Raw genomic sequence first — 25102 nt, forward strand, 5'->3', positions numbered from 1 at the left:
TGTTTCTAAACTGCAAAATAAACTATTTGCATTTTAGAATTTTTACATATATGAATAGTAATTTTCTAATTTAAAAAAGGAATGGCAAAGGACCTTCACAGAGCTTTTCCACAGACTTGATTCTGCTCAGAGCAGGTCAAGGTACAAATTGTCCCCCTGTCCCCAGAGTGGGCGGCAGAGGGGAGCTCAGCCCGGGCGGATGGCCTGGACGCACATGCAGATATGGAGGCACTGAGGTGGGGACAAGCCAAGGCTTCTCAGGGATTGTCTGATGGGACCAGACGGAAACCAGGCTGCATGGCAGACACTTGGAGGGAGAGCCACGGGTTGAGAAGTAGCACTAACCTCTGCTCACTGAGCTGGAGGCGTAAGGATATTTTCACATGGCCTTGAACCCCTCCTACTCTCTCCCTAAATATGCCCCTTCCCTTGGTACTGCCCTACGGTTTATTCAAGGTTGTCTACCACCCTCTCGGAGAAATGCTTTCTATGTATTCCTCCATCCCATTCATCCAGGGCTCCAGTCCTGCTTTCCAAGAATATTATCTACAATATAGTGGATACTGGTGGTTTCACGTGCTATTCATCCTTTACAATGTCCCCTGTCAACTGAATTATTTTGGAGATAAAATACCTACAGCTATGATTCTAATGGGGAAATGTTAGGTGGTGTGCAGAGTTGGTGGGGGAAACATTCAAGGGCAGGATGGTGTCTGGCTCATCTTCGAATGCACTTTGTAGCATCCACTGGGACCCCGACTCGGCCCTGCCTTCTCCTCTTCTGCAGCTGGCCCTGGCAGAGGAGATGAGAGCTCTGGGAATGCAGGTTCCCTTCATCACCAGGAGCCCAGAAAAGCCACACAGTAGATTGTGCTCCTTCATGGGGAGGGGTAAAGTCCACTCAGTCTCATTATTTACTCAGAGATGCCGTGCAGCATCAGTGTGTCGTGTGTCACCGATGGAATTACAGGACGAGTGACCTGTGGGATGCTCAGAACTGGAAAGGGCCCAAGTTAGAGCCGAATATAAATGAAGCGACCCTAGCACTGTCCCCTCCCTGATTGTGGGAAGCTAGAGTAAGCAACTCAGCTTCTCCCCACTCCACAGGGTTACTGGGATGGCAAATGAGATATTGTATATAAATTACTCAGCACCTATGTGTCTGGTAATAAGTATCCAAAATGACAGTGACTCATATTATGGTAGCTTGATATCCTGTAGGTAATTTAGCATAAAACATGTGTTATTGTAAGCCAGTCTGATTTACCTACATGGCATATACATTCTTCAATTATATGTACACCAGGAGCCAGCTAGGCAGCCCCAGCCCAGGGGTGACTCCATGACACAGACCGGGGACCAGGAGTCTAGAGGGTACAGTCACAACCTGGCAAAACGGACTTCTTATGGGCAATGAACACTCCCATACATAAAGAACCAAACAGGTTTTTAGAAACAAGCATCTACTTAGGTGTCCATGTTCTTACATTTGAACTGAAATAACTTACAGTATGGTTCCTACATTTCCTTAACCTCTCGCTCTTCAGTGGCATCTGAGGTCCCACTGTTATGAGACCATTTTTCATGGGGAAGGCTGACACCCCTTCTTCAAGAAAAGGGGTGCACTCCAGGTGCATCAAATGGATGCAAACCAAGGATGGAGTTTCTCCCTTAAATCCTCTCAGGGTGCATCTCTTGGGCTACTCTCCACATGTCCACCAGAAAAGAAGATGTGGAATTAAGATCCATTGGTAAAGAAGTCACTGTTCTCAAATCCCTTGTTTCAGGGGCTCAGAGAGAAGGAGGATTTAACTGAGGAAGGGTTTAGAATTCCTCAAGTTGTGCGTCTTTGATTTGCCAAGGCAATGTTACTCGACACGTGTATCGTTGGCTAGAAGAGGAAACAATTCAATGTATTTTTCTGGCATTCATTATGAAACAGACACAAGTATGCTTTCAGTCTGACATCTGTGTCCGTGTGTTTCAAGTGCAAGGCTAAAGGTCCTCACCAAAGTGTCAGCCAGGTCTTTCCGGTAGACATATATCCGGCCAGATGCTTCCAGGGATTTGGAGATGGCCAGGTCATTGGGATGAAGTTCACGCTTTCCTATATTTAAAAAAAAAAAAGTAATTTAGAAACACACAAACAGCAGTAGGCATACAAGGTGTATCTGAAGAGTGAAACGCACCAAAGAAAAATATTTCAAAGGAAATAGGATGCAAAGTAGATGGAATTGAGTTCTGCGTAGTCTCTATAATGACACCAATGATACTGTGGGGGCAGGGCCATCACTGCTCACTATCCATGAAGGAATCCTCTTGTGAGTCTCATGATATTTAGTCACTCTTTGGAACACAGAACATTTTAGGGGAGAAAGTACAATTTACTCATAACCCCAGCATTCTATGATAACCATATGATGGGAATATTGGTTAACATTTAGGCATACTTTTGTTCTGATTTTTATGTAAGAGAGAGAGAGAAAGAGAGAGAGAGAGAGAGAGAGAGAGAGAGAGAGAGAGAGAGAGAGAGAGAATTCATATACATACATATAGTGGCAATTATTTATACATATGCATACATATTTATTATGAATACACATATTTTTGATTATATAGTTTTATATTCTGATTTTTATTATAAGCACTTACCCATTTGTCAAAATTATTTACATGTCATATTTAATTGGTTCCATAACAGTCTATTATACTATCATTTAATTTTCCCGCTTTTGTTGAACATTTCAGGTTTTCTAATTTTTTTGGTCATATAAATTAGATGGCAAGATGTATGCTAAATCCTAGCACAGGGCCTGGGATGTAGCAGGGGCTTGATAAATGGGATCTATTATTACCGCAGCCATAATATATACTGCTGAAGTCAACATCCTCATGCATAAATCTTTGGCTGCTTATAGATGATTTTCTCAAGATAGGTTCCCAGTAGTGGGATTACTGGGTCAAAGGGAATGAATATTTTTGAAGTTTTCGGTGCAAACTGCCAAATTGTTTTCTAATACACTGACCAACACTGATCATTACTTTTGGTAAGTTGGCTTTTTTTTTTTTTTTTTTTTTTTTTGAAACCAAAAGCAAATTTGGGGTTTATTGTGTATTTCTTGACTGCCAGTGAAGCTGGAATTTTTCATATAATCTTCTTCCATTTTATTTTCCTTCTTGCAAATTAAATTGTCCCTGTCCTCTGAACATTTCTCTGCCATCGCTGGAGCGCTCCTGTACAATAGAGAAATGTACTCCTCCTAACAAGACGCAGGTGGGGATCGACCACAGGAATACTTGAGTTTATTCCACTGTAATGCAATCAGCCCCCTCCCCCGCCACCCCCCCCTCCCCCACACCCAAAAGCAGCCCTTCTGATACCCAGCCTGGCTGGGAAAGGCGACATTCCACCTCTTTTTCTAGGTAACCTAATCAGCGTAAATGCCAAATTTTGTTTTGAACAGTTCTGCTTAATACAGAGCACACGAACGATAATCTAATACATTCTTTACAGCCCCACATTATAAAGATCAATAGCACTGTCATGTCGGGCTGTTGACGTGTGTAGTAAATGGTCCCACACGGCTGGGCTCAGAGGTTCTTCCATCTCCTCCCTCTTTGTTTGGCTACAATTTCTTGCAACCCTCTGTGTGCCCAGATGTACCTTCAATCTGAATTTATGAGAGCCATTCTGCGCTTGCTATGGGATCGAATACCATGGCGTCTGACAGTAATTTTTCCAGGTGCTCAGAAATCCCCCTTCTTTTCAGGTTTGTCACCATACTATAAAAGATTAAAGCTGAAAACATTTTAAGCTCTGAATATCTGGGTAGGTTGTTATTACCTACATACATATACCTACCCTCGGTACAAAATAGCACAAAACCTACTGAAAGCTATAAGGATAACAGTACCAGTCTTTTTAGAAAAAGCCATGAAACCTACAAAAGGCCAACATCTTTAAACTTTTTTTTTTACAGTCGATCTCATTGTCATTTTACTTTGCAGTAGCATTTGAAACATTATTTATTGAAAATTGTGTAATTAGAACAAGGAATACATTAAGCCCTGTTTTTTTCTTCTTCTTCTTCATAAAAATATGATTGTTCGGGGATATTAAGCTGCAGGCAGAAAGGTTCTTAATGGATGAAACTGCTGATTGATGGAAACTGATGGCACATTTCCAAACTGGTGGGATAATTCCAGAGATAAGCTGATATTTCTAGTGATGATTAGCAATGAGTCTACGCATATTAATTCGCCACTGCCCACCCTGGTGAATCTGATTTAATAGAGTGTAAAAATGGTATTTCATGGCCATCAGATAGAAACCGGGTAGTAAGAGAGCTGCTCATTAATTTCCAGGTTCACACATGGCCCTGTGGGGTCCCATGTGATTCTCTGCTCCCCCCACCCCCACCCCCCCCCCCCGGCCGGTTCACTCAGGTCCTTTCTCCTCCAGCACTTCTGAGCGGGGACCCGGGACTACTTTTTGTAGTGTTACTGTCTTGAGAGGCAAACGTTGGTTTTGATGAAACTTAATATTGTTTAGGATCATTTAATAATTTGGTCACTTAAAATTAAATATAACAATCATCTGTCACATCTATCTAGAATGTCTGAAATATTTTATAAAAATTCAACCACTCTCTGATTAAAATGCATGTAATCCAGTTTCTCAAAGTTTTGCTCTTTGTTTTTCTAGGTCACTGGTTCTCAACCTTGGCTGCACATTAGAATCACCTGGGAGTCTTTTTAAAATCCTGATTTCTGGGCCTCATCCTCTGGAAATTCTGTTTCTTTGTTATGGGGTGGGGCCACAACATTAGTAACAAAGAAACAGAATTTCCAGAGGATGAGGCCCAGAAATCAGGATTTAAAAAAGACTCCCAGGTGATTCTAACGTGCCGCCAAGGTTGAGAACCGCTGTTCCGGGTAATGTTTTGACGGGGTGCACACCTAGGGCCCGCCTCTCCGCGTTGCAATCCCCTAGCCTGCAGGTGGGACGGTTTTACCTGGCTCCGAGTAACAAAGCAAGAGAAGCAGTGTTCTGTCCCATAATGCTCTCATGTCAAGTTAAATTCTGATATTCCTCTCCCGACTCCAGAATGCTAACAAAGGGTGAAGAGCAATGCGGTCATCTGCTCCCCTCCCCCACCCACCCGCTCACCTCCTCCCATTTTTCAATGCTAAGTCACTTCCTTTGTATTTTTCTCAGGGTTAATGAGATATTCAATAAAAACCATAAGCCAAAAAGGAGGCCAGCGTGCTGCAGTCTCACAGGCTCTGGTGAAAGCACAGGGTCTGCTCAGGTCGCAGGGATCAATAGTGTCAGCTTGTAATCTGTGTGATCTTATTCCAAACAGACAAGAAACCATCCTCTGAGGATAAATGAGGCCCGAGAGGAGACAAAGCTATAAGCAGGCCTCCCTCCCCACGTCCACCTGCGGGAACACGGCCTGCGAGCTACGGGCCTGTGGTGCAGGCTTTATTTCCGGCAATAGGGAGTCTGTAAGTATTAAATCGTCAGCCAGCAATATGCCTAGCTGTGCTTCTTTTTCCTTCCTAAAGTAATTTCATCCTTTAGCAATTTCCCACGTTAATTTAAATATGAAAACAGAGGGCTTATCTAGAGTACAAAATATGAGAAGCTTTCTAATGTATTTCCGAGCCTGGGCATGCCTCTCTATGCAGCTCTCAGGGAGGATGCTCAGCATCCCACGGTACCCGGCTGTCGTCATGGAAACTCCTCTGGTGGGCGGCATCTCATTGTCCCTGTGGCTCTCCAGCTGCGGACCCGAGGGGAACGCGCCGCACGCACGTTGACTCTGTACGAATGTGAACTCCCTCCCCTCGGAGGAGACCCAGAGAAAGGTTAGTGTTTGGGGACAGAAGGGCGCTCACCCCCGGAGAAGGAGACGGCCACCAGGGCCAGGTCCTCTTCCGCGTGCTGGATCTTCTCCGCCACGACTCTCAGGACCTCCTGGGCTGTACTGGACACTTTGGCCTTCACGCTGACATACGAGTGCTCCGTAATGTACACGTGGCAAAAAACTGCACAGGACAGAAGCCTAGTCAGTACGCGGAGGGCCGTGGCTCTGAGGCACAGACTTTTCTAAATCAAGGTGCCCACCCTCTTTGTTTCACTAGTATGAAACATCCACAGCTAGATGTGCCTACTGATGCACGCACGTGGGCGCCGGAGGGCATATGCACACACACGGGAAACAGACTTTATGTGCTACTGAGCGAGTCTGGGTAGGACTCGGGCTTCCCACACGGTCATGAGAGACCCAGGTGCGTGCTCACGGTGGAGCTGGTCGACCCAGCACAGGGGAGTCTGCGGAACCTGTACTTGTGAGGGTTACTGATCACCCAACGCAGTCTACTGAAATGTCTAGCATACATTTTTACTTTACCCTCCATTTCTGGACAGTCACAGTGACCCGATCAAGACCGCCACATTTTGTTATCAGAATTCTCTTAAGCTTATCTACAAATTTGTCATTTGCCATGGTTTTTGTATACAGCCTTTTTTTAATTCTTAATTTTTTTAACTTTATCTTTATTGCTGACATTATTACAGATGACTCCATATTTCCCCCCTCCCGTAGCCCACCTCTACCCCCCACCCAGCCTCCGCCCTCTCTTCCCTCTGGCCATCACCACGCTGTGGTCTGTGTCTACGGGTTATGCATACATGCTCTTTGGCGAACCCCTTCACCTTCTCTCATCCGGTCCTCCCCTCCCCCTCTCCTGTGACATCTATCTGTCTGTTCCATGTATCCATGCCTCTGTTTCTATTTTGCTTGTCAGTTTATTTTGTTCAGTAGATTCCACATATAAGTGAGATCATGTGGTATTTGCCTTTGTCTGACGTGCTTATTTCACTTAGCACAATAATTTCCAGGCCCATCCATGCGGTCCAGTGGTGGTGAGTTTAGTTTCCAACCAGTGGTCACATTTCTAGCCATTTTAATTTCCTTTTTACTGTCTGCAGTGCTAATAATTATTACTAGGACATTATCACCAGCTGGGTGAACGGGTCCTGGAGAAATGCTTCTTTATGATTTGGTAGCAGAAACTGTTTTAATAGCAACCGAGATAACTGACACATTACTTGCTTATTTTCTCAGCTATTTTGAACAGCAGTGTCCCTGGGACACTATTACATGATCAAGGAAACGATAACGCCCAACGGCTGTGTTTCCAGGCAACGTTACACTCTTCCCACCGTTTCCTCTTCTTTAGAAAAGACAGGAGGACAATGATATACTGAGACATTTTTCTCTCCTGTAATACAACATTTTTTAAAAAGGAGTGCAGCTGCTGGAGAAATTTCATATGAAATTTAAACGGCACCACACAATAACCCCAGGGATGTTTGCACAGAAATGCAAGTAAAGCAAAGACACACTATGAGTTTACATGTGCCAACCTCAACGTAAGCATGCCACCAGGAGGCACTGACAGTATTTAGCTTTTGGTTTCATTGGGTGTGTCACTGAGACAACAGCATCCAACAAATAGTTGTTTGATATGTTGTTAACAGACTCCTGAGTGACAAAAAGGCCTTTTTCCTTGCATAGGAACATGGAACTTTTGAGCAAGGCAAAGATCCCATCTACAAGCCACTAAAAGTGATGTAAGTCACAGCTTGCTTAACGAACTGATGAACAAAAAGAGGCCAGGGCCTTGGAATACTCAGCTTGGAAAACAATGCAATTAAATTGTGAGACAAACAGGCAAGGAAGGTCAGCAAGCAAGGAATTAGAGGTGAGACCATTTTGTTTGCTCTTCCACTTCTTATGACACAACAGCACCCTCGCGAGCAGCGTGATATACAAACAACACCACAGAAGTATTCTTGTGACATTGCGCCAAGTGTTCAAGAGGCTGAGCAAATGTTAACGCTCTCGCTTTGAACTGCAGTGCTGACTGAAAGGCCAGTTCAGGGAGAAGGTCTCTGAGTCACCTCGAGTGACCATTTTAATTGCTGTGTTTCCCAGCTCTCAGCCCTTATCCAAACAGGAGGAACCCGTGTTCTGTTCCGTTACAAAATCTTACCATAGAAAAAAGCATGTGAGCATCTTCAGGGAGCTGTTTCCCCTCGTACTGACCAGTGGGTCCCGAGCCTTTTGGGCACTGATGGGCATGGACTGAGGACATGCTGGGCGTGGGGCATTGCCCAGCACCCCCATTTCTTGCAGGAATTTCGATGGCACATCCTTCCTTTCATTATTCTCTCAGAGATTTCTTTTCTGAACGTGCCCTACACATGGGCTTCAGTGGCCTTTCCAGCTAGTCACAGGCCAGGGGCTGACGGGGGGTGGGGGGGAGTGTGGGGCGGGGGGATGGACCCAGAGGAAGGCTGCATTTCCAGGCAATTTTGCACCTCTTCCCAAGAATGCGGGAAGCTCTTTGCAGTCTCCTTTCCATAGTTCCCAAATTGGGAATTGGCCAGTGTCCTTGGGCCTGGCCAGTGTGGCTCAGTGATTGAGCATTGACCCAGGAACCAGATCATGGTTGGATTCCTGGTCAGGGCACATGACCAGGTTGCAGGCTCTATTCCCAGTAAGGGGCGTGCAGGAGGCAGCTGATCCATGATTCTCTCTCATCACTGATGTTTCTATCTCTCTCCCCTCTCTGAAATCAATAAAAACATAACTAAAAAAATGTCCTTGGTCCCGGGGGACACTATTACATGATAAAGAAAAGGGTAGCACCCAAAGCAAGAAAAGAAACGCCATCATTTTTTGATGCTAATGTGCTGGTTAAAGGGTGTGACAGCTGGAGTGTTCAAGCTGTAGAGCGATGGTGGCTGACAGCGGCTCCACTTACCCCCACACCATACTCACTTTCCTCCGTTTCAGTCACAGCGCCTCGATGCTGGAGCCAGTTCTCCTTAAGGCTGAACTGGTGGAAAAGGGCCTTATTCTGTGAGAAGGGAGGACAAGAACAATGAATGAATGTATTCCTGCCCTTTGGAAAGCCACAGCTGTTTACAACATGTTCCAAAAGAGCTAGCCAATTTCTTTTTTAAGTATGAGATCCACCCATCCAATCACAGAGGAATAAACCGGGAGTTGCCTCAGCTAATGCATGTGGAGGTGGACAGTCTGAGCAACACGACAGACCCCCATCAAGGCCAGCAGGGCACAACGTTCCTCGATTATTCCCTGCCGCAAGCTGCAGAGTATCTGCTTACGACAGACACCCCCAGATTCTTCTGAGAACCCCAGTATCCCCCCTGCCTTGGGATAAAGCAGCCTTGAGATGGCCTGGTACTCTGCTGTAGGACAATGACTTTCCTAAGGGGAACAGGTACCTTATCAGCTTCTATAAAGCTTGTGCCTGAAACTCACTTTACATTCTCTCCCTCAAGTTGAATAGGAAACACATTCATTCTGGCTACCACCCCTCTGTCTGGGTTGCAAGTGCGACACTTTTTCTTCTAAGACTTTTTTACTCTTGCTGTCAAGATTCTTGCCTGGAATTTTTTTTTCTTCTTCAGTGTTTGACATTCAGATTTGCATCACTCTGGGGACACTGGGGAAACTCAGAGTCTTCAAAATGCTCCACCAGAAACAAAAACACAAAAACCTGAGAGCAAGTCTAGGGCACAGGGCCGACCCCGAGCCTGCACTAGCCCAGGGAGGCTGAGGCAGGAGAGTATAAGCAAGCTGCAGCCTAGGTCCCCAGCCTCTGAGCCTAATCACCCCATCTCAGGCAAGAGGGGCTGCCTTACTTACCTTCCTCTGTGGTGAATATTCGTCGACGGTGCTGAAAGGAAAAGGAGGAGCAGTCAGTCTTTGTCCCCAACCCAGAATAACGCAGCTATTGTCGCCGAAGACTCATTTTCAGGCGCTGGGCGGGGGCTTTTGCTTTTCCAAAAGATAAGACACTTGACCTTGGGCAGTGGGTTCCCAGGGAACCGGGCAGACACAGAGCCGTCTGCCCGACGGGTGTGTTTGGCTTCCCACCCGCAGAAAGCGAACCCTGCAGGCAGAGCCAGCCCTCTTCCCTCCACAGAAGCCCCAGTGCCCTCAGAGGTGGACAGACTTCCGTGGAGAGCATCGTCACTGCGGGAGCTAAGTGGCTGCACTGCATCTCTCCCAGGATATTTCTACGTGTGGTGGAACTGGGGACATTCTGCAGGGCCCCCGCTCAAATCTTCTTCCAGAATCTAAAGACATTTCATAATCGTGTACCAAAAACCCAAGGACCATGTCTTACACCATTTTCTTACTTTAATTTATTATTTCCCACTTCTACGTAAGTTCTTTAATGAAATGTGTTACATTCCATTCATGCCTTTAAGGCATTTAAATGTATAAAGGCAAGGACGGGAAGGTTCCCAACAGGAATAAGCCTTCCACAGGGGGACTATTTTGATGTTGTTTGTCTTTCCTTTTTGTTTCATTTAATTGTTCCTATTTTCATACTAGTCCCAGGCTATGGAAACGGTAGAGTGCAGGCTCCGATAAAAGAAGGCAACCCTAATCCACAACATTCATTTCTAACATACAGTCCCCACTTACACCTCATTTCTGAATTTCTAAACATGTAATTTTCGTGTTTGAGGATTTATTTCCTCCCTAAAATTACCTAGACATTTAATTTGCAGGAGGATCATTCTTTACTGAAATCAAGTCAGGTTTTAAATCTCACATCAGTAATCTGGAAGGCCTGAATTAACATTTTCTAGGAGATGTGCATTGGAGACTGCTGGAATCTTAATAGAAGTTTCACCACTTGACAACAGATGTGTTTTGTGTTTGCTAAGTAGAAACCACATTGTAAATCAGAGGACAATTTTCCCCTTCAGATTAACTTTGCAGCTATAGCTGAATAATGAGTTGATGTTTTCATTTACCAAAATGAATAGGAGAGTTCGTATAATCAGAGCAAAGTCAAGTTTTGGCAATTTGAAAGACTAACGAGAGATACCTGGGGGGCCCTTGGACATGCTGAAAGTCACTGAGTAAATGGTTTCCTTTAATCTTTCTAAAATGATTTAAAAAAAAACAAACACCCTTGGGAGCCCATAAAACGGAGCTTTTAAAATGCTCTATGACTTGCTGGGACTTATTTATAAAATATTTTTTTCCTATTCCACCAGAGATAGCTATGAGCCCCTAAAACAGCAAGTTAAATAGTTACACTTTTAAAATTACATATTAATATATTAAATAATTGTTTTTTGTTTTAATCCTCACCCAAGGATATATTTACTGATTTTATTTTTAGAGAGATGGGGGGGGATAGAGAGAGAGAAACATTGACGTGCCTCCTGCACGTCCCAACCAGGAATTGAACCCCCAACCTAAGTAGGTACCCTGACCGGGAATCGAATCTGAGACCTGTTGGTGTACCTTACGACACTCCAACCAACTGAGCCACCTGTCCAGGGTTGAAATTATTGTTTTTAGATTGTCTTGGCTCAGTTTGTTTCTCTTGTATCAAAAGAAAGTTAAAAAGTAGTCGATAAGCTTGATTTAGTGTTCATTCATTTTGAGACATAAAAACAAAACACAATTTACAACTAGAAAAGCTAAAGAAATCAAGATGACGCTCAGATTCAAAATGAACTTTCTGGGACATCTTGAATTCTACCACATTTGCCGCTTCCTTTCATTGACTGTAAGTAACATGGAAAATGAAATACATACTGACGACGGTGCATTCCAAGTATCTTTTGAAATTCTTTCAATTCTTTTTCAAGTATTGGATATTCATATACATCATCCAGTACGTTCCTGTATATGGTCTGGGGGGGGGGGGGAGGAGAAAAATGGCAGTTGAATTGGTTTAATGTCCATTTAGTAATGTCCATTTAGACTTATACAACGGTTATGCCCAGGGAATTGGTGGCCCCCAGGACAACACAGGAACCCAGGAACCAGGAACCAGGGTTCACCCAGGAACCAGGGAGACCCTAAGTGGGGTCACATCTCCGAGCCCCTCACTCGGCTGGCACGGCCCTCTTGTAGCTCTTAGGGCTGTAGGTAGGAAATGCTGGAAACTCAGAGCTCTCTGGCTGGCTACTGCAGATTCCTATGCTTGTTCTATCCTTTAAAAAATGCTACCCACAGAATCATCTGGGAGGGAAAAATGTCAACTGAGTTACACTACCCAATTGTTTTAGAAACAACGTTAGTTTAGTCAAAGAGCTGGTTGAACAGCCTTTCACTGGATGTCGAAATGACATCTGAATTTTGAATTCGAGTGGTTTACTCCATGAAAGAGAAACAGCCAGATACCTCCCTGTTCTGAAACAGCCCTTCCTGGCTCAAGTCCCATCGGCCCCTCTGCACAGCTATACGGTTTGGGTGGCCAAAGGACTCCAAGCACCTACAGATCACCTCCAGAGAGTGATCTGTGTTGAAAAGATGGTGCAGCCTATTACTGATTAGAAAAATACATCAGTTTATCTAACTCCAAATGTACATCTAGGTTAGCATCTATCTTATAAGCTATTATTACTTAAAATTCTTAAAATATGCCATATCCTCAAAAAGGTTCATAATGTATATATTGGGAATATAGTTTTTAAATGATAATGTTTTATCCAAATATTGTATATATGAGACTGGTTAGTTCAAATTTATAATAAATCCCAATATATTAAATACTATTAAGTTTTGAAGTACGTTTTATTTTACCTTCCTTAATTATTTCATTTGCACTCAAACTTCCCATGATTTGTATAAGGTAACATTAAGTTAGTGAATGTAAAATTTGCCCTCTACGTTTTTTCATAATGAATTAAAATTTTAAAAATTCTATCTATGTAAGGAATATCAGGCCTTAGAAGTCAAAGCAAATTAACATTTTGTTTAAATCATGACTATAACCTACAAATGAGTTTTTCAAATGCATAACTAAAAATAAAAGCAGTCATCTGGCATCAAGGGATAGCTGGCAGTTTCCCATTACCTTTAAGAACATTTTGGAATGTTCATCTTCATGTAGCCAGTCTTTGTACAGAGAAATCCACTGCGAAACAAGATGCAAGACCTTACGTTTCCGGCAAGGAACGTCGGAGTTTTCTTCTTTGCCTTGATACTTCTTAGCAGAATAGGTGCAAGTGGTTAAGAAAGAATAGTGCCTTGTTGGAAATAAAAATGTTCTTATGAAAGCATATTTTCTAAAGAATCTACAGGTATCTAAGCTTACAAGGAAGGAAAGAATATCTGTAGAGAGACCAAAGGTGTAAAGCCAGGAAAAGATTTACGCACACTCGGAGACAGGCCATGCAGATGAGGGTTAGACCATGCCACTCTCAGCTGCTGACTTAGTTCCGCAGGTGGCACAGGTTACTGTCACCTCGAAGAGATACCAGGTGGCCCATTAATTTCAAGGGTGGCTCCAAGGGATCTGGCCGCACTGTTTCCATGAAAGTTACGAGAGAGCGAGGCCACATGTCCTTTGCTCCTCAGAAAGTCACATCCTGTAAATCCAGTTACTTCTAAAGTAGCCCCAAATGAGCACAGATTTCTGAAGCATAATTTGTGACATTTTCCAAATGCCCACCCCTAGGAATTTACTTAAAATAAAAAAGGACTGGATAAATGTGCAAACATAAATAAAAAGGACTGCTAATTTTAATTTTCACTGGAATAAAGAAAATATGAATGCTTTAGTCACTGAGGATAGTTAATGAAATTATTTACATATCCACTTAATGGGCTACTCTGCAGCCATAAAACTGATAGCCCAGCAGTACATTTACTGACAAAGAACATCCCAGCATATCGTTAAGTAGGAGAATAAGAAAAGGGCATGTTAGGACGATCCATTTCCATTAACTATGCTCATTTATACGAATAATTCCATTACCTGGAAAGATATACTGACAGTTAACAGTGGCTTCTCAAGGTAATGAGATTTCAGAACACATGAATTGCTACTCTACTTATAAGTGTGTTTTCTAATTTGTATACAATGACCATGTGTTAACTATGTTGTTAAAATTGTTAAAAACACCCTAGCTGGTTTGGCTCAGTGGATAGAGCTCCAGCCTGCAGACTGAAGGGTCCCAGGTTCAATTCCGGTCAAGGGCACATGCCTGGGTTGCAGGCTCAAACCCCAGTAGGGGGCGTGCAGGAGGCAGCCAATCAATGATTCTCTTTCATCATTGATATTTCTCTCTCTCTCTCTTTTTCTCTCTCTCTCTCTCTCATCTCTGAAATCAATAAGAATATATATTTTAAAAATTATTAAAAATAATAACCTCAAAGGCAACATGGTTAAAGCCCGAGGAATGAGACAGAAGCTTGGTGTTTTCCAAATCAATCTAGTGTTTTTTCCTGCAAAATTATGATTTCTGAGTCTCCTGGACACTGGAAGGTTCACTAGGAATAGGAAATGCTAAGCTACAACACACAGGTAGGCTTTGGGGTTGATGGACAGGTGTCTATATTCCTTAAGGCTGATACATAATTGCAAAAGAGAAACAGATTCTATATCAGGCTTTGTACATATTTTAAAACATAATTTAGTAACTGTCTCCTGAACCTGCAAAAATACATACGACCATCTGATTTCTTTAATTTCCACTGGTGACGTAAACTCAAGCAAACATGCAAAGACTGCCAAAGTATCTATTTCATTCAGTTTTTCTCTTGAAAGGCAAAATATAAAGATTTATCCCACTTATGCAAATGCCCTTTTTTCCTTTTCCTGTAACTATCATGGCTTGACTACTATGAAGAAAAAATATGGAAAATTAAGAAATACTAAACTTCTTCCTTTTAGGTCAAGAGGTAAATAAGCTTTTTATTATGGCTGCATATACATTCTACAATTATGGGCCTGCAAATTAAAGCAATTTTGAGAACTGAAATTTCAATAACTCTTCTTCATTCATCATTATCACCACCTATTTGCTTAATCATGTTCTCTACCCTACAAGATGCATTTTAAAAGTATATACTGGTTAAATTTACATTCATATTATTCTGGTTTTCTGGTATCAGGACATATTCAAATGTATGTTCACACATTTTGCTCATGCTAAATTATATTGGCTTATAAATTTAGCTGGGTGTGGGGAGAGAAATAGTGGGAAAGTATTCAGTGTAATGCAGTGAACATTAGCCCAACTGGGCTGTGAGCTTAAATAATGCTCTTTATGATGATAAAAGTTGAAAGATCTTAAATTCTATCACAATAAAAGTATCCACCTAAGATATCCCAACACAATAAAATTGGCTCTAACCTATAAATATTCAAAAAACAATGGGGGAAAACAACAAAAAAATAATTTGGGCCATTCTTTAGAATGTGATAGCAGTAGGGTATAAAAGATATCTTCACTAAAATATACTTCAAATTATCTCAGATTAAATATGGATATCATATTTTTGTTTGTGATTTGCATTATTTCATAAAAGGTAGAGACTGTAAATATATCAAAATAATCATGTAAAAAGATTCCTGGCTTAAAATGTTCTGGATTCCATGGGTTTTGATAATTACTAAAAAAGCTGCTAAGAAATTGAACTAAATTTGTATATAAGACTAGAAGCCCGGTGCATGAAATTCATGCATAGGGGGAGTGGGTGTCCTTCAGTCTGGCCTGTGCCCTCAAGTGATGTCTGACTGCTGGTTTAGGTCCGATGCCTGCACAATCCGGGACGCTGCATGCACCAGTGACCATACTTCTCATACAGGTGAAAGGCATCTTGCTGTTGTATGGGCAGCTACATTTTTTTGCCCTGATTATAAAAAGCTGTACATAACATGATCCTTCTGAGGCAGTAGTACCATTTTCCCCATCTTATGGGTGGAAAAACTGAAGCAGAGAGAAGTTAAGCAATTGGCTTTGTCACACAGTTATAAGTGTCAGAATCAGGGCTGACCACAAAATGTGCAAGCTGGAGTCCATGCATGTCATCCCTGCATCATCCTGTTTTGTTTTGTTTTCCAGTGTTAGAGTAGCCTTGCCAGGTTTTAATTTTTAAATCTAAGAGACTGTTCCCAATATATAGGGTAGGGTCCCTGGGCCTGGCCGGCGATCAGGGCTATCCGTGGGGTGACCGGCAGGCAGGGTGACGGGGCGGGGGGGACCCCCCCCACTGGCACCTGCCTTGGCTGGCAGCCTGGCACCACCCACTCACTGGCTCTTCCCTCTGGCACCCCCGCTACCCCCCCTGCCACCACTCCCACCCCGCCCTCCCTGCCGCCACCGGTCGCCTCCCTCTTGTGGGGCAGACCCACAATGCAGGAGCCGCCCCCAACTGGGGGCGGCTCCTGCATTGAGCATCTGCCAACTAGTGGTCAGTGCGCGTCATAGCGACCTGTCATTCTGCCGTTTGGTTGATTTGCATATTAGAGTTTTATTATATAAAATGTCTTAGTCAAAGACTCAAAACATGTTTACTGGCAAGCAAAGTTTTAGAGATTCTTCAGGGAAATTCTATGAGGCATTAAATTACTCAGTGGTAATCACAAATTATGCTAGGATCATGCTTAAAAATAGTCATTGGGAGGCGTTAATGTGCTATAAAACAAACAGTTAAGGGACGGGAATTCTTTTGGAAATATGCTAGCATTAAGATATAGAAGGAATCAGGTCATAGATATTTTTTCAAAACACTTTTAAAGAAGGAGAAATGGAAAAGCCTTGTAATTATTGCTAAATTTCTTAGTTAACACCCCACTTGAAAGCTGTGGAAGAAATCTGTTTTTGAAATTTTCCAAATTCAAAACTATTTTTCAAGACCAGTTTTATGAACTGGTTCTGAGAAGTTTCATGATCTCTACAGTGGCCACACAATGTAGTAAAGCACTAAAAAGTTTCTAGCTTATATTTTTTAAGAGAGACTTTGCCCTTTATAAAGTTTTGAAGTACTATTTTAAGCAAAAATGCTAACGTGGAGGAGAAATGTAACAATTATTTAACAGGAAAGACCATTCCTAGGGCTCAATAAAACATAGGTAAATGCAAAAAAAACCAATAATAATAAAATAAAAAACCCGTCTTTCTAACACCTTTCACGTGGGCTCGAGCGGAATCTTCAGTTTGGTCGAATAAATCCCTGACAGCTCCCCGCTCCCTGAATGCTCCTGCAGCATCCCTCCTTCAGCACTGTGAGGCAAGGAGTGTGTCTGGGGACCTGAGGGAGTTTTCTTGGCTTGGCTCTTTGGCCTTTCATCTGTTGCATCTCTTCTACTCTGCATAAATCATAAAGCTCCCTAAACTGGTCATTAACCTTCTCATCACATCCATCCTTCTGGGAGAGCATGCCGTGACAAAGCTCTGACAAGACAACGGGTGGCTCCGGGGGGTAGTTCAGACCTCCCAGGTGAGGGGGTGGCCGGCCTCCCCCGGGACCTTTGCCCAGAAACATGCTATCACACACGCACGCCTTCCCTGCCAAGTGGCCCGGCCCTGACGGATGGATTGCCTTGTAAATTCACTTACTGCCAGTTCACTCAACCTCTTAACTCCGGGGCTTACCCTGGAGGCCAAATTTGCCTCCAGATTTGTCAAGTCTTGAGACACAGGTCTGAAGAAGAAAGCAATAATGAACAGTGCAATTTAGAAGGGGGAAAAGGCAGCTGCATTTCCAGGCCCCCCGGTCTATTCTGTCTCACTTCATCTTTTACCTTGGCTGTCGTCACATTAATATGGAGCATATCCGTCCTCTACTGGGGGTTGAGAAAATTAAGAAAGGCAGTTAATTCCTAAATGTGAGCCATCTGCCTGTGAGGAAGCTGACGAAGGATATTGTCTCAGCAGCGCCTGGCACAAGTCGTCCGTGGTCATGAAGACGGTGTACGTGAGGAGGAAGTCATCAAGGAGGGTTTCTGCAAAGAAAGAAACACAAGCATGCGGTAAGCAAAGCAGTGACGAGGAGGACAACAGAACATGACAAATGCTGGAGGTGGGAGGGGCTAGGAGGGAGCATTTTAGCCACAAAAGAGATTATTTATTAAAGTTAAGATTTTTAAAACTCCTTACACAAAATGCTTCAAGTGGTGTGAAATTTTTATTGCAAGACTCTAAACATACAACTTTTGTCAGCTTTTTCCCCCTAAAACAGTATTTACATTTGTGGGTAAAGGTGTTATGGAAAACCAATGCATAAATCATGTGCTTTTAGAATAAAATTTTACAGTATTTCTGAGGTATACACTCCAGTCCTACAGGGAATGAAGCTGAGTGTTCTAATAAATGAAGCTTTCTAAAGCCATTCTCCTCAGTCTAGGGCAAGAACAACAGTAATAAAACCCAGAGGACATGTATCGGGTTCCAAGGGCATTCACCTTATCTCTCAAATGTATCTGGTAGAAGCTGGGAAAGTGGCGAGTGATTTTCTTATTGCTGTGAAGACAGACAGAGCTGAGTCCTCACTCCGTCCCAATTCCTCTCCTACCTCCTTAACCAACAAGAATGGGCTCCATTTTCATTGCCTCTTTGCCTTGGGAGTTCTCTGAAAAGTCCAGCTCACATAGAATGTGGAACTGCTGACCTGGCAAACGTGACCTCGAATGTAACTTCCAAATGACAGAAAAGATTATATGCAGAATACAAAGTAGAGCTTCTGTCCTAAGTCTTTATCCAATCTCCTTAACTTCAGATTCATTTTACTATACAATTTCATTTTACATTCTGGACATCAACTTTTTAGTTATTTGAAACAGTAATAACTTATACGAAAAGTGGGCTTGGCGTGTACTCAAGAGTACCTGTGTTTTCCAAAGTCTATCCACTAAAGACTTGGAGACAGAAAGAACTGCCCAGGACAGAACTTTATAGATACATGTTGGAGACTGGAAAAATTTCAGAACCTTTAGAAACAACCAGTACCATTCACTTTAAAAGTCGTTCAAAGCAGAACAACAAGGCTATGTTTAGGAACACAGCACTCTGATGAAAGAGGTTGTGGATGGCATCCACAGTCCTATGTCAGCTGCAGGGCTCGACTTAGTTCTATGGTCTGCTTATGTTGCAGAATGCCAACGATAACCCTGACCCACACAAATGGTAATGCTCAACAACAACAACATAAGAAGGGAACTTTTTCAACTGTATTTATTTATTTTAGGTAACAATATTCCCTTTTCAAGAATAAACTTGACAAATGGCACCTAAAATGTGAAACAAGCCTACACTTAGAATGTATCTCACTGTAACATGTTGTAGGTAGTCACTGGTCTAACTTACTTTGTGGCAAAAGCCAGTTCCCAAGCAGATGTGCCTGGGCCTTGCCAAGCATGGATTAAGTCCAGTACGAGAAGACCGTGGGAATGTGTCTGGGTGGACGATTTAGTGTGAGGGGAGAGGCCCAGCCTGCATTCAGAGGAGAGCCAGGGGCTTCCTACTGGAGCCCCTGTTTACAAGAGTCTTACATCTGCACAAAAAGGCAGGGGAAGCTTCATTCGGAGATCTGCCCCCAAAGTCGATAACCTGGCAGCAAAAATGTACCACTGGTCACCCTAATAAAAAAATGTGGAGTATACCTTTGAAACTTTATATGTCTTTCATTAAGGTTTTTAAATAGTTTAAAGTCAAACGATGGCATACTGTCTGAATCCCTGGGATATTTTAAAGAGGAAAGCTCGCCCAGAACATTTTTCTGTATTAAATATAATTGATGAAAATCCTCAACTTCTCTTGTCTGATTAGAAATTGAAAAAAATTTTTTTGTTGTTGCATTCAATGGTAGATACAGGCAGCAGGGACGGGAGAGAGCCCAGAATCTGCCTCAGATTGGAGCCAACGACATACAGAAACCACTGGGTGATGGAGCTGAAAACCTTACCCTGCCAGCATTTCAAATGCTTGATATTCAGGTTCAGGCTCTTTGGGGGTGATCTTACACTTAGCTAATTTAATGAGATTGGAAGGATTCTCTAATCAAGATTTACTCCATTAGGAGCTGAGATGAAGAACACCATTAGCTTTGACATAACCAGTCTTTCCTTTCTGGAACAGCCTTAGGTAATGAGCTGAGCGACTGTGAGTCTGGTTGGATGCTGGCAAAACAACCTGACATTCGGTTCAATTAATCAGCTCACATATGACAATATTTTGTTAAGGGCTTTGACCCAGAAATGCTTATTTCCCCAAAGTTACTACCATATTAAATATTCAAGGCATTTGCCTAATTATCTCTCTGCCATAGAAATATTAATGAAATAAGAACAATAAGGCTACATAAAAACATCTCCAGCTAAAATCCTAATGAATAGAATAGCTAAAAATCGTAAAGAATAGAACAAATTCGCAATAGTCTTGAATCTCTAATTAGCATATTGTTCTGAAAATTTTCTACATATAAAGAGCTTTCCTTTATTCTTTTTCAGCACTGGTATTTTTTTTTTTTTTTGCTGCACATGAAAGTAATTGAGTGATATAATCAAAATGACACACTTCAAGTAAAAGTGCATTTTATAATAGCCATGCTTCAAAAAAGGCTGTCCCATTGGTACTTAAAGATATTTTTAGAACCACAATAGCTATATAAATGATCCCCTGAAGACTATTAGAAAACAATAGCCATTTAGAAAGACTAGAAAATCCATTGGCATCCACATTAACTCTATAATTATCTATTACATTCTATAGCGCTTAATTAATAGTAATTTAAGACCAGGCAAAAAAGCACCTTTGTGTATAAAAGCATCTTTCATTAAAACAAATTCCTAGTTGCCATATGCACTAACATTCTTATAAAAAGATGTATTCACTTTGATTTCTAACTCTGTGAATACCTAGGTATCAATATACAAAAAAACTTTTCTTTAAAATTCTATTCATTAAATCAATCACTTAATCTAATTCCAAATTCTTGGCTCATCACTGAAAAAACTATTTGGCCATTCTATTGGGAATACCCTCTATTCAAAAATAAAAGAATATTTTTTAGAGGCTTTTTAAAATACAGGAAGTACTATTACAGTCAAAAAGTAACATGCTAATGGCAATCAAAACTGGAAGGCAGCCTGGCCGGCATTGCTCAGTGGTTGAGCGTCGACCTATGAACCAGGTGGTGGTCACTATTTGATTCCTGGTAAGGGCACATGCCTGGGTTGAGGGCTGGATCCCCAGTAGGGGGAGTGTGGGAGGCAGCCAATCAATGATTCTCTCATCATTGATGTTTCTATCTCTCTCTCCCTCCCCCTTCTCCTCTGAAAGGAAATAGAATTGCAGTTTTAAGTACTGTGTAACCTGAAATAAAATACACCAATGTGTAGTCAAAACTAGAGCCTTGGTAGAAGGAGTTCTAAAATTCATGTCTGTAATTAGCCCCAATGATGTTAATACAGGGCTCTAAGAATTGGTTATTTTTATTTGGTTTTACTTGAATGTATTTTTCTTTTATATATAAATTAAAATATCTTCTCAGTCTCATTTTGAGTGTATCAAGCACTAATAATTTCCATTTTATTTCTGAAAACACAAGCGTCTCTAGAGCCTCCTGGACGTGTCTCATGGAGGAAAAGTAACTGGTTTGGTACAGACCCTTTTTGTAATCAAAGTATAGAGAAGCTGTCCTAAATGTTTCCAAAAGGTCTAAGCTTAATGCTTTTCTCTCTCTCTCTCTCTCTCTCTCTCTCTCTCTCTCTCTCTCTCTCTCTCTCTCTTTGGTAAAAAAAGGAAAAAAACACACATAAAAACAAACCTTGAAGACTAAAAATCACAAGGAGTATAGGGTTACTTAGGAGCAATTAGAGAAAACTACTTCAGTTATTTTTCAACTCATAAGCAAAATGCACTTCAATAATGAAACCACTCATCCGTTAAAGTGAATTACCAAATGAAAAGAATTTTGACAGACAACTGCCTATAGTGGCCATTTAATCTAAGTAAGGTAATGTGAATATTCGACACTTCTGTACTAACTCATATTCCCTAACGTACCGCTAGCAGTTTTGTGTCACCTGTATTTCTACCTCAGATGCAATGGAATGTCAGGCACTCTAAAATATGTTCTACTTAACCTTTATTTCAAGGAGACAAGAAAAGCTTTGTACTTGAAAGGGCCCATTTCTGGCCCTGGAATGTCACAACTTACCATTATTTTTTGAGGAGCAGTGCCAACATGTACCATGTAATTTGATAAGCACACTCACACACACGCGCACACAAACTTTCATGTTCATGTTTGAATCGCAGGTTAAAGCCACGCTTCTTTCTCAGTGCCTTGGTCCACAGAAGAACTGTGAAACAGCCGTGGAAGAGATCACATGGTATAACTAAGAAGTCAAGCTGGGAAAGTAGGTTGGAATAAATTCCGAGAGGGACTTTGAGCACCAGACTAAGGAGGCTGGGGCACCTTCTACAGGAACAGGGGAGATTTTCAAAATGAGGAGTGACAAGAGACACAGATGATGCTTGCTGCATCAGGGAGGTCAGACTGGATAAGGGATAAGCATGCGTTTACTTTCAAACACCTTGAGCTTGAGTTCCATGGGTTTAAGTGAAGTTATTGAGCAAAAACCTCAGAGATGAGAGCTTGCTAAAGAGGGCTGGGTGCCTATGGGCGCTACTGCAGAAGGATGGCTGAGAACATGAATTCTCACACAGTCCTGGAAAGGGGTCAGCAGGGGGCTTAGGGTTGAGCTGGGTTGTATGATTACATTTGGGCAATAGTAAGAGAAAGATGAGTTAAGGAAGGGAAAGAGAAGAGAGACAGGAGAATTGGGAGATACAAATGTAATAGAAGCCAACAAGAAAAAAGGATTAGAAAAGAGAGCAGAGTTTAAGTGTCAAAAAAGTGGCTGGAAGAAAGTTTATGAGCCTGGGCATTCAAAGGCCGTTGGATCTGGTGTGTGGATAGTCCCTGGTCTGATGGCTTTAGAGCAATGCTGCTGGGTAAATGGTAGGGGCATACTCTTGTTAGACTGAAAGGAACAAAGGCTATTCTGATAATCAGCTTTCACACCATCTATCACACTGTTTTCCCCCAAAGACTCCTACTGCAGTTGTGCAGCTCACTGATTAGTAACAGCAGTTGCTCTCACAAATGAGGCAGGAGGAAAAATTTCTTCATGATCAATGCAAGTATCATTTTATTTAACAGTATAGATTGGAACATGGGAATCGTCATGGGTATGTGGCCTTCAATACAATCTGCCAGCATCTACCAACAAAAATTAATATCCGGTTGTGAGATTCACTCAGTTGAACATAATTGACCTCTCTGGGTTGCTCCATCTGCATGATTAATATCACATAATACATTCTTATGATATAAACAGTGTTCTTAAGGGCTGGCCAATTAAACATCCTAAAACTTGATGTAATAAGTAAAAAAATAATTTAAACATTAAACCTTAAATTAGAAGTCTGGGTCATGGTTATTTCAAACAATAACTCTAATACTATTTGAATCAACTTAGAACCAGGTATGATATTTTATCTCCCAAGCACCAAGAAGAATCTCTGCTATCAGCTTTCTTTCAAAACTAGAACTATATCACAGTTCTGAAAGCTCCCCACTCCCCCCCCCCCACCCCCCTCGATTGTTGTAATCATTAGCACTGAGTTTCAGAGAAGGAAATTTTTATTTATTTTTGTTTCTGGTTAACAGAAATTCTAGGGATACTAGAGAGACGTTATTTTCTTCAACGTTTAGCAACTGACAATTTTAAAGCCAAGAATCAGCACAATAGCTAGATATATTAAAGATAACAAGATATTGCACAAACTTACTAATTTAAAGTAAATGCAACTAAACACAACTAATGCTCTTTCTAAACAATCTGGTGCAAGATCTTCCACATGCTGAAAGCTTCCAATACAGGGAAATTTAGTGTATTTCCTATGCTTCAAAGTATTTATGGAATATTTCAACCAGTTGCTGATGGCAGGCGCGCCTTTGTGTTCTGATTTCCAGAACAGTCATTGGAGTCTTCATCAATAACACCTAGCTGCCTCCTTTCTCACACAGGTGGAAGGGAGACGTGGTTTAGGGTCACAAAGAAAGGTGTGGCCCCACCGAAAACCTATTACCTACGGTTGAGCACTGTGCTCTCTGTCCTGAAGAAGACAAAGTTGTAAGATACAGTCTCGGTGAGGGCATGTGCCGGGGGGGTAGGGGAGGCCGGGGGGAGGTCAATGGAGAAAAAAAGGAGACATATGTACCACTATTTGTAATACTTAGAAAGAAAGAAAGAAAGAAAGAAAGAAAGAAAGAAAGAAAGAAAGAAAGAAAGAAAGAAAGAAAGAAAGAAAGATACAGTGTCAACTTCTGTAGGGGTTTGGAATTTGACAGGTGAGATCATTAAAGGACCACATAAGGCAGCCTACAGACTCGGGCTGATAAACATTCCATTCATATGAATGTCTGCGCAAACCTCCACATCCCACTCCTGCCTGCCTCACCTGTTTCTTACTGCGCACCAGGAAGCCAGTGGTGGCTTTGGTGGGCCATGAGGCAAGTAGGGAAGGGAACAGTAGCTACTCTGTGACAACCACCCTAAATGACCACGTACTGTGTTCTGTACCAGAGTTTTACCCCGATCTGTGCTCCCCACATCCACCCTAGGAGGGTCGGCCTTATATTCTCTTTTGTGGTGATGACACTGAGACTGGGATACGTAAGGGGAATAATCACCGAGTTACTGCACATCAATGTTGGAAGGTGCCTAGGCCCCAAGGTCTGACTCCCTCCCTGTGGGAACCATGCCAGGGTCCCCAGGTATTTAAGGCCAATGGGAGCACAGGGGCCTTGTTGTCAGTACACCAGAATGGCCAAGGACACTCTGAGCATGAGCCTAATTGGGGTGCCCAAGGCCAAGATACCATAAGCGGGTGCAAGGACACATGGTACACTGTGCCCTTCTGTAGCCAAAATATGATTGATGTCACTGTTGGCAAATAGCCTTCTTTGCTCTGGAGTAATACAGAAGTTATTGACCAGCTAGTATGCTGGAGTGAGAAGAAGCAGAGGCGGCAGGCACAGAGAATGTAGCTCCTATATGTGCAGGAGAGAGGAGAGCTCAGACGGAGCTGAGAGCTGATACTGCTACGATGTAAGGCCGAGAACTCAGGTATAGCTACGTTACCCAGCCAGTGTGCTGGGCAGGGGAGATGGGAGAAGCTGCTGAGCCTGCGAGGCTGGAGAGGCAACTGAGGCTGAAG

At 42.3% G+C, this 25102-nt stretch overlaps 1 protein-coding gene across 13 annotated transcripts in view; it reads right to left on the reverse strand.

Annotated features, from left to right (window-relative positions):
* Nucleotides 1–25102, reverse strand: part of RAPGEF5 (Rap guanine nucleotide exchange factor 5) — a 203805-nt gene that overhangs the window by 28359 nt on the left and 150344 nt on the right. For 10 of the 13 annotated variants that reach the window (XR_009454766.1, XR_009454765.1, XM_059712536.1 and 7 more), the window contains 7 exons: nt 17739–17817; nt 12940–13084; nt 11673–11770; nt 9753–9783; nt 8859–8937; nt 5905–6054; nt 2010–2107 (listed from right to left, as the gene is read on the reverse strand). Coding sequence is in view for 11 of the 13 variants with exons in the window: in XM_059712536.1 (XP_059568519.1) it covers nt 2010–2107; nt 5905–6054; nt 8859–8937; nt 9753–9783; nt 11673–11770; nt 12940–13084; nt 17739–17817 (680 nt within the window). In the remaining 2 variants the exon portion in view is untranslated. Of the gene's footprint in view, nt 1–2009; nt 2108–5904; nt 6055–8858; nt 8938–9752; nt 9784–11672; nt 11771–12939; nt 13085–17738; nt 17818–18276; nt 18475–25102 lie in introns of those variants that run through there. The other 3 variants (XM_059712538.1, XM_059712537.1, XM_059712542.1) reach the window with 2 other exon arrangements.

This window comes from Myotis daubentonii, chromosome 10 (genome assembly GCF_963259705.1).
Source record: "Myotis daubentonii chromosome 10, mMyoDau2.1, whole genome shotgun sequence".
Lineage (NCBI taxonomy): Eukaryota > Metazoa > Chordata > Mammalia > Chiroptera > Vespertilionidae > Myotis > Myotis daubentonii.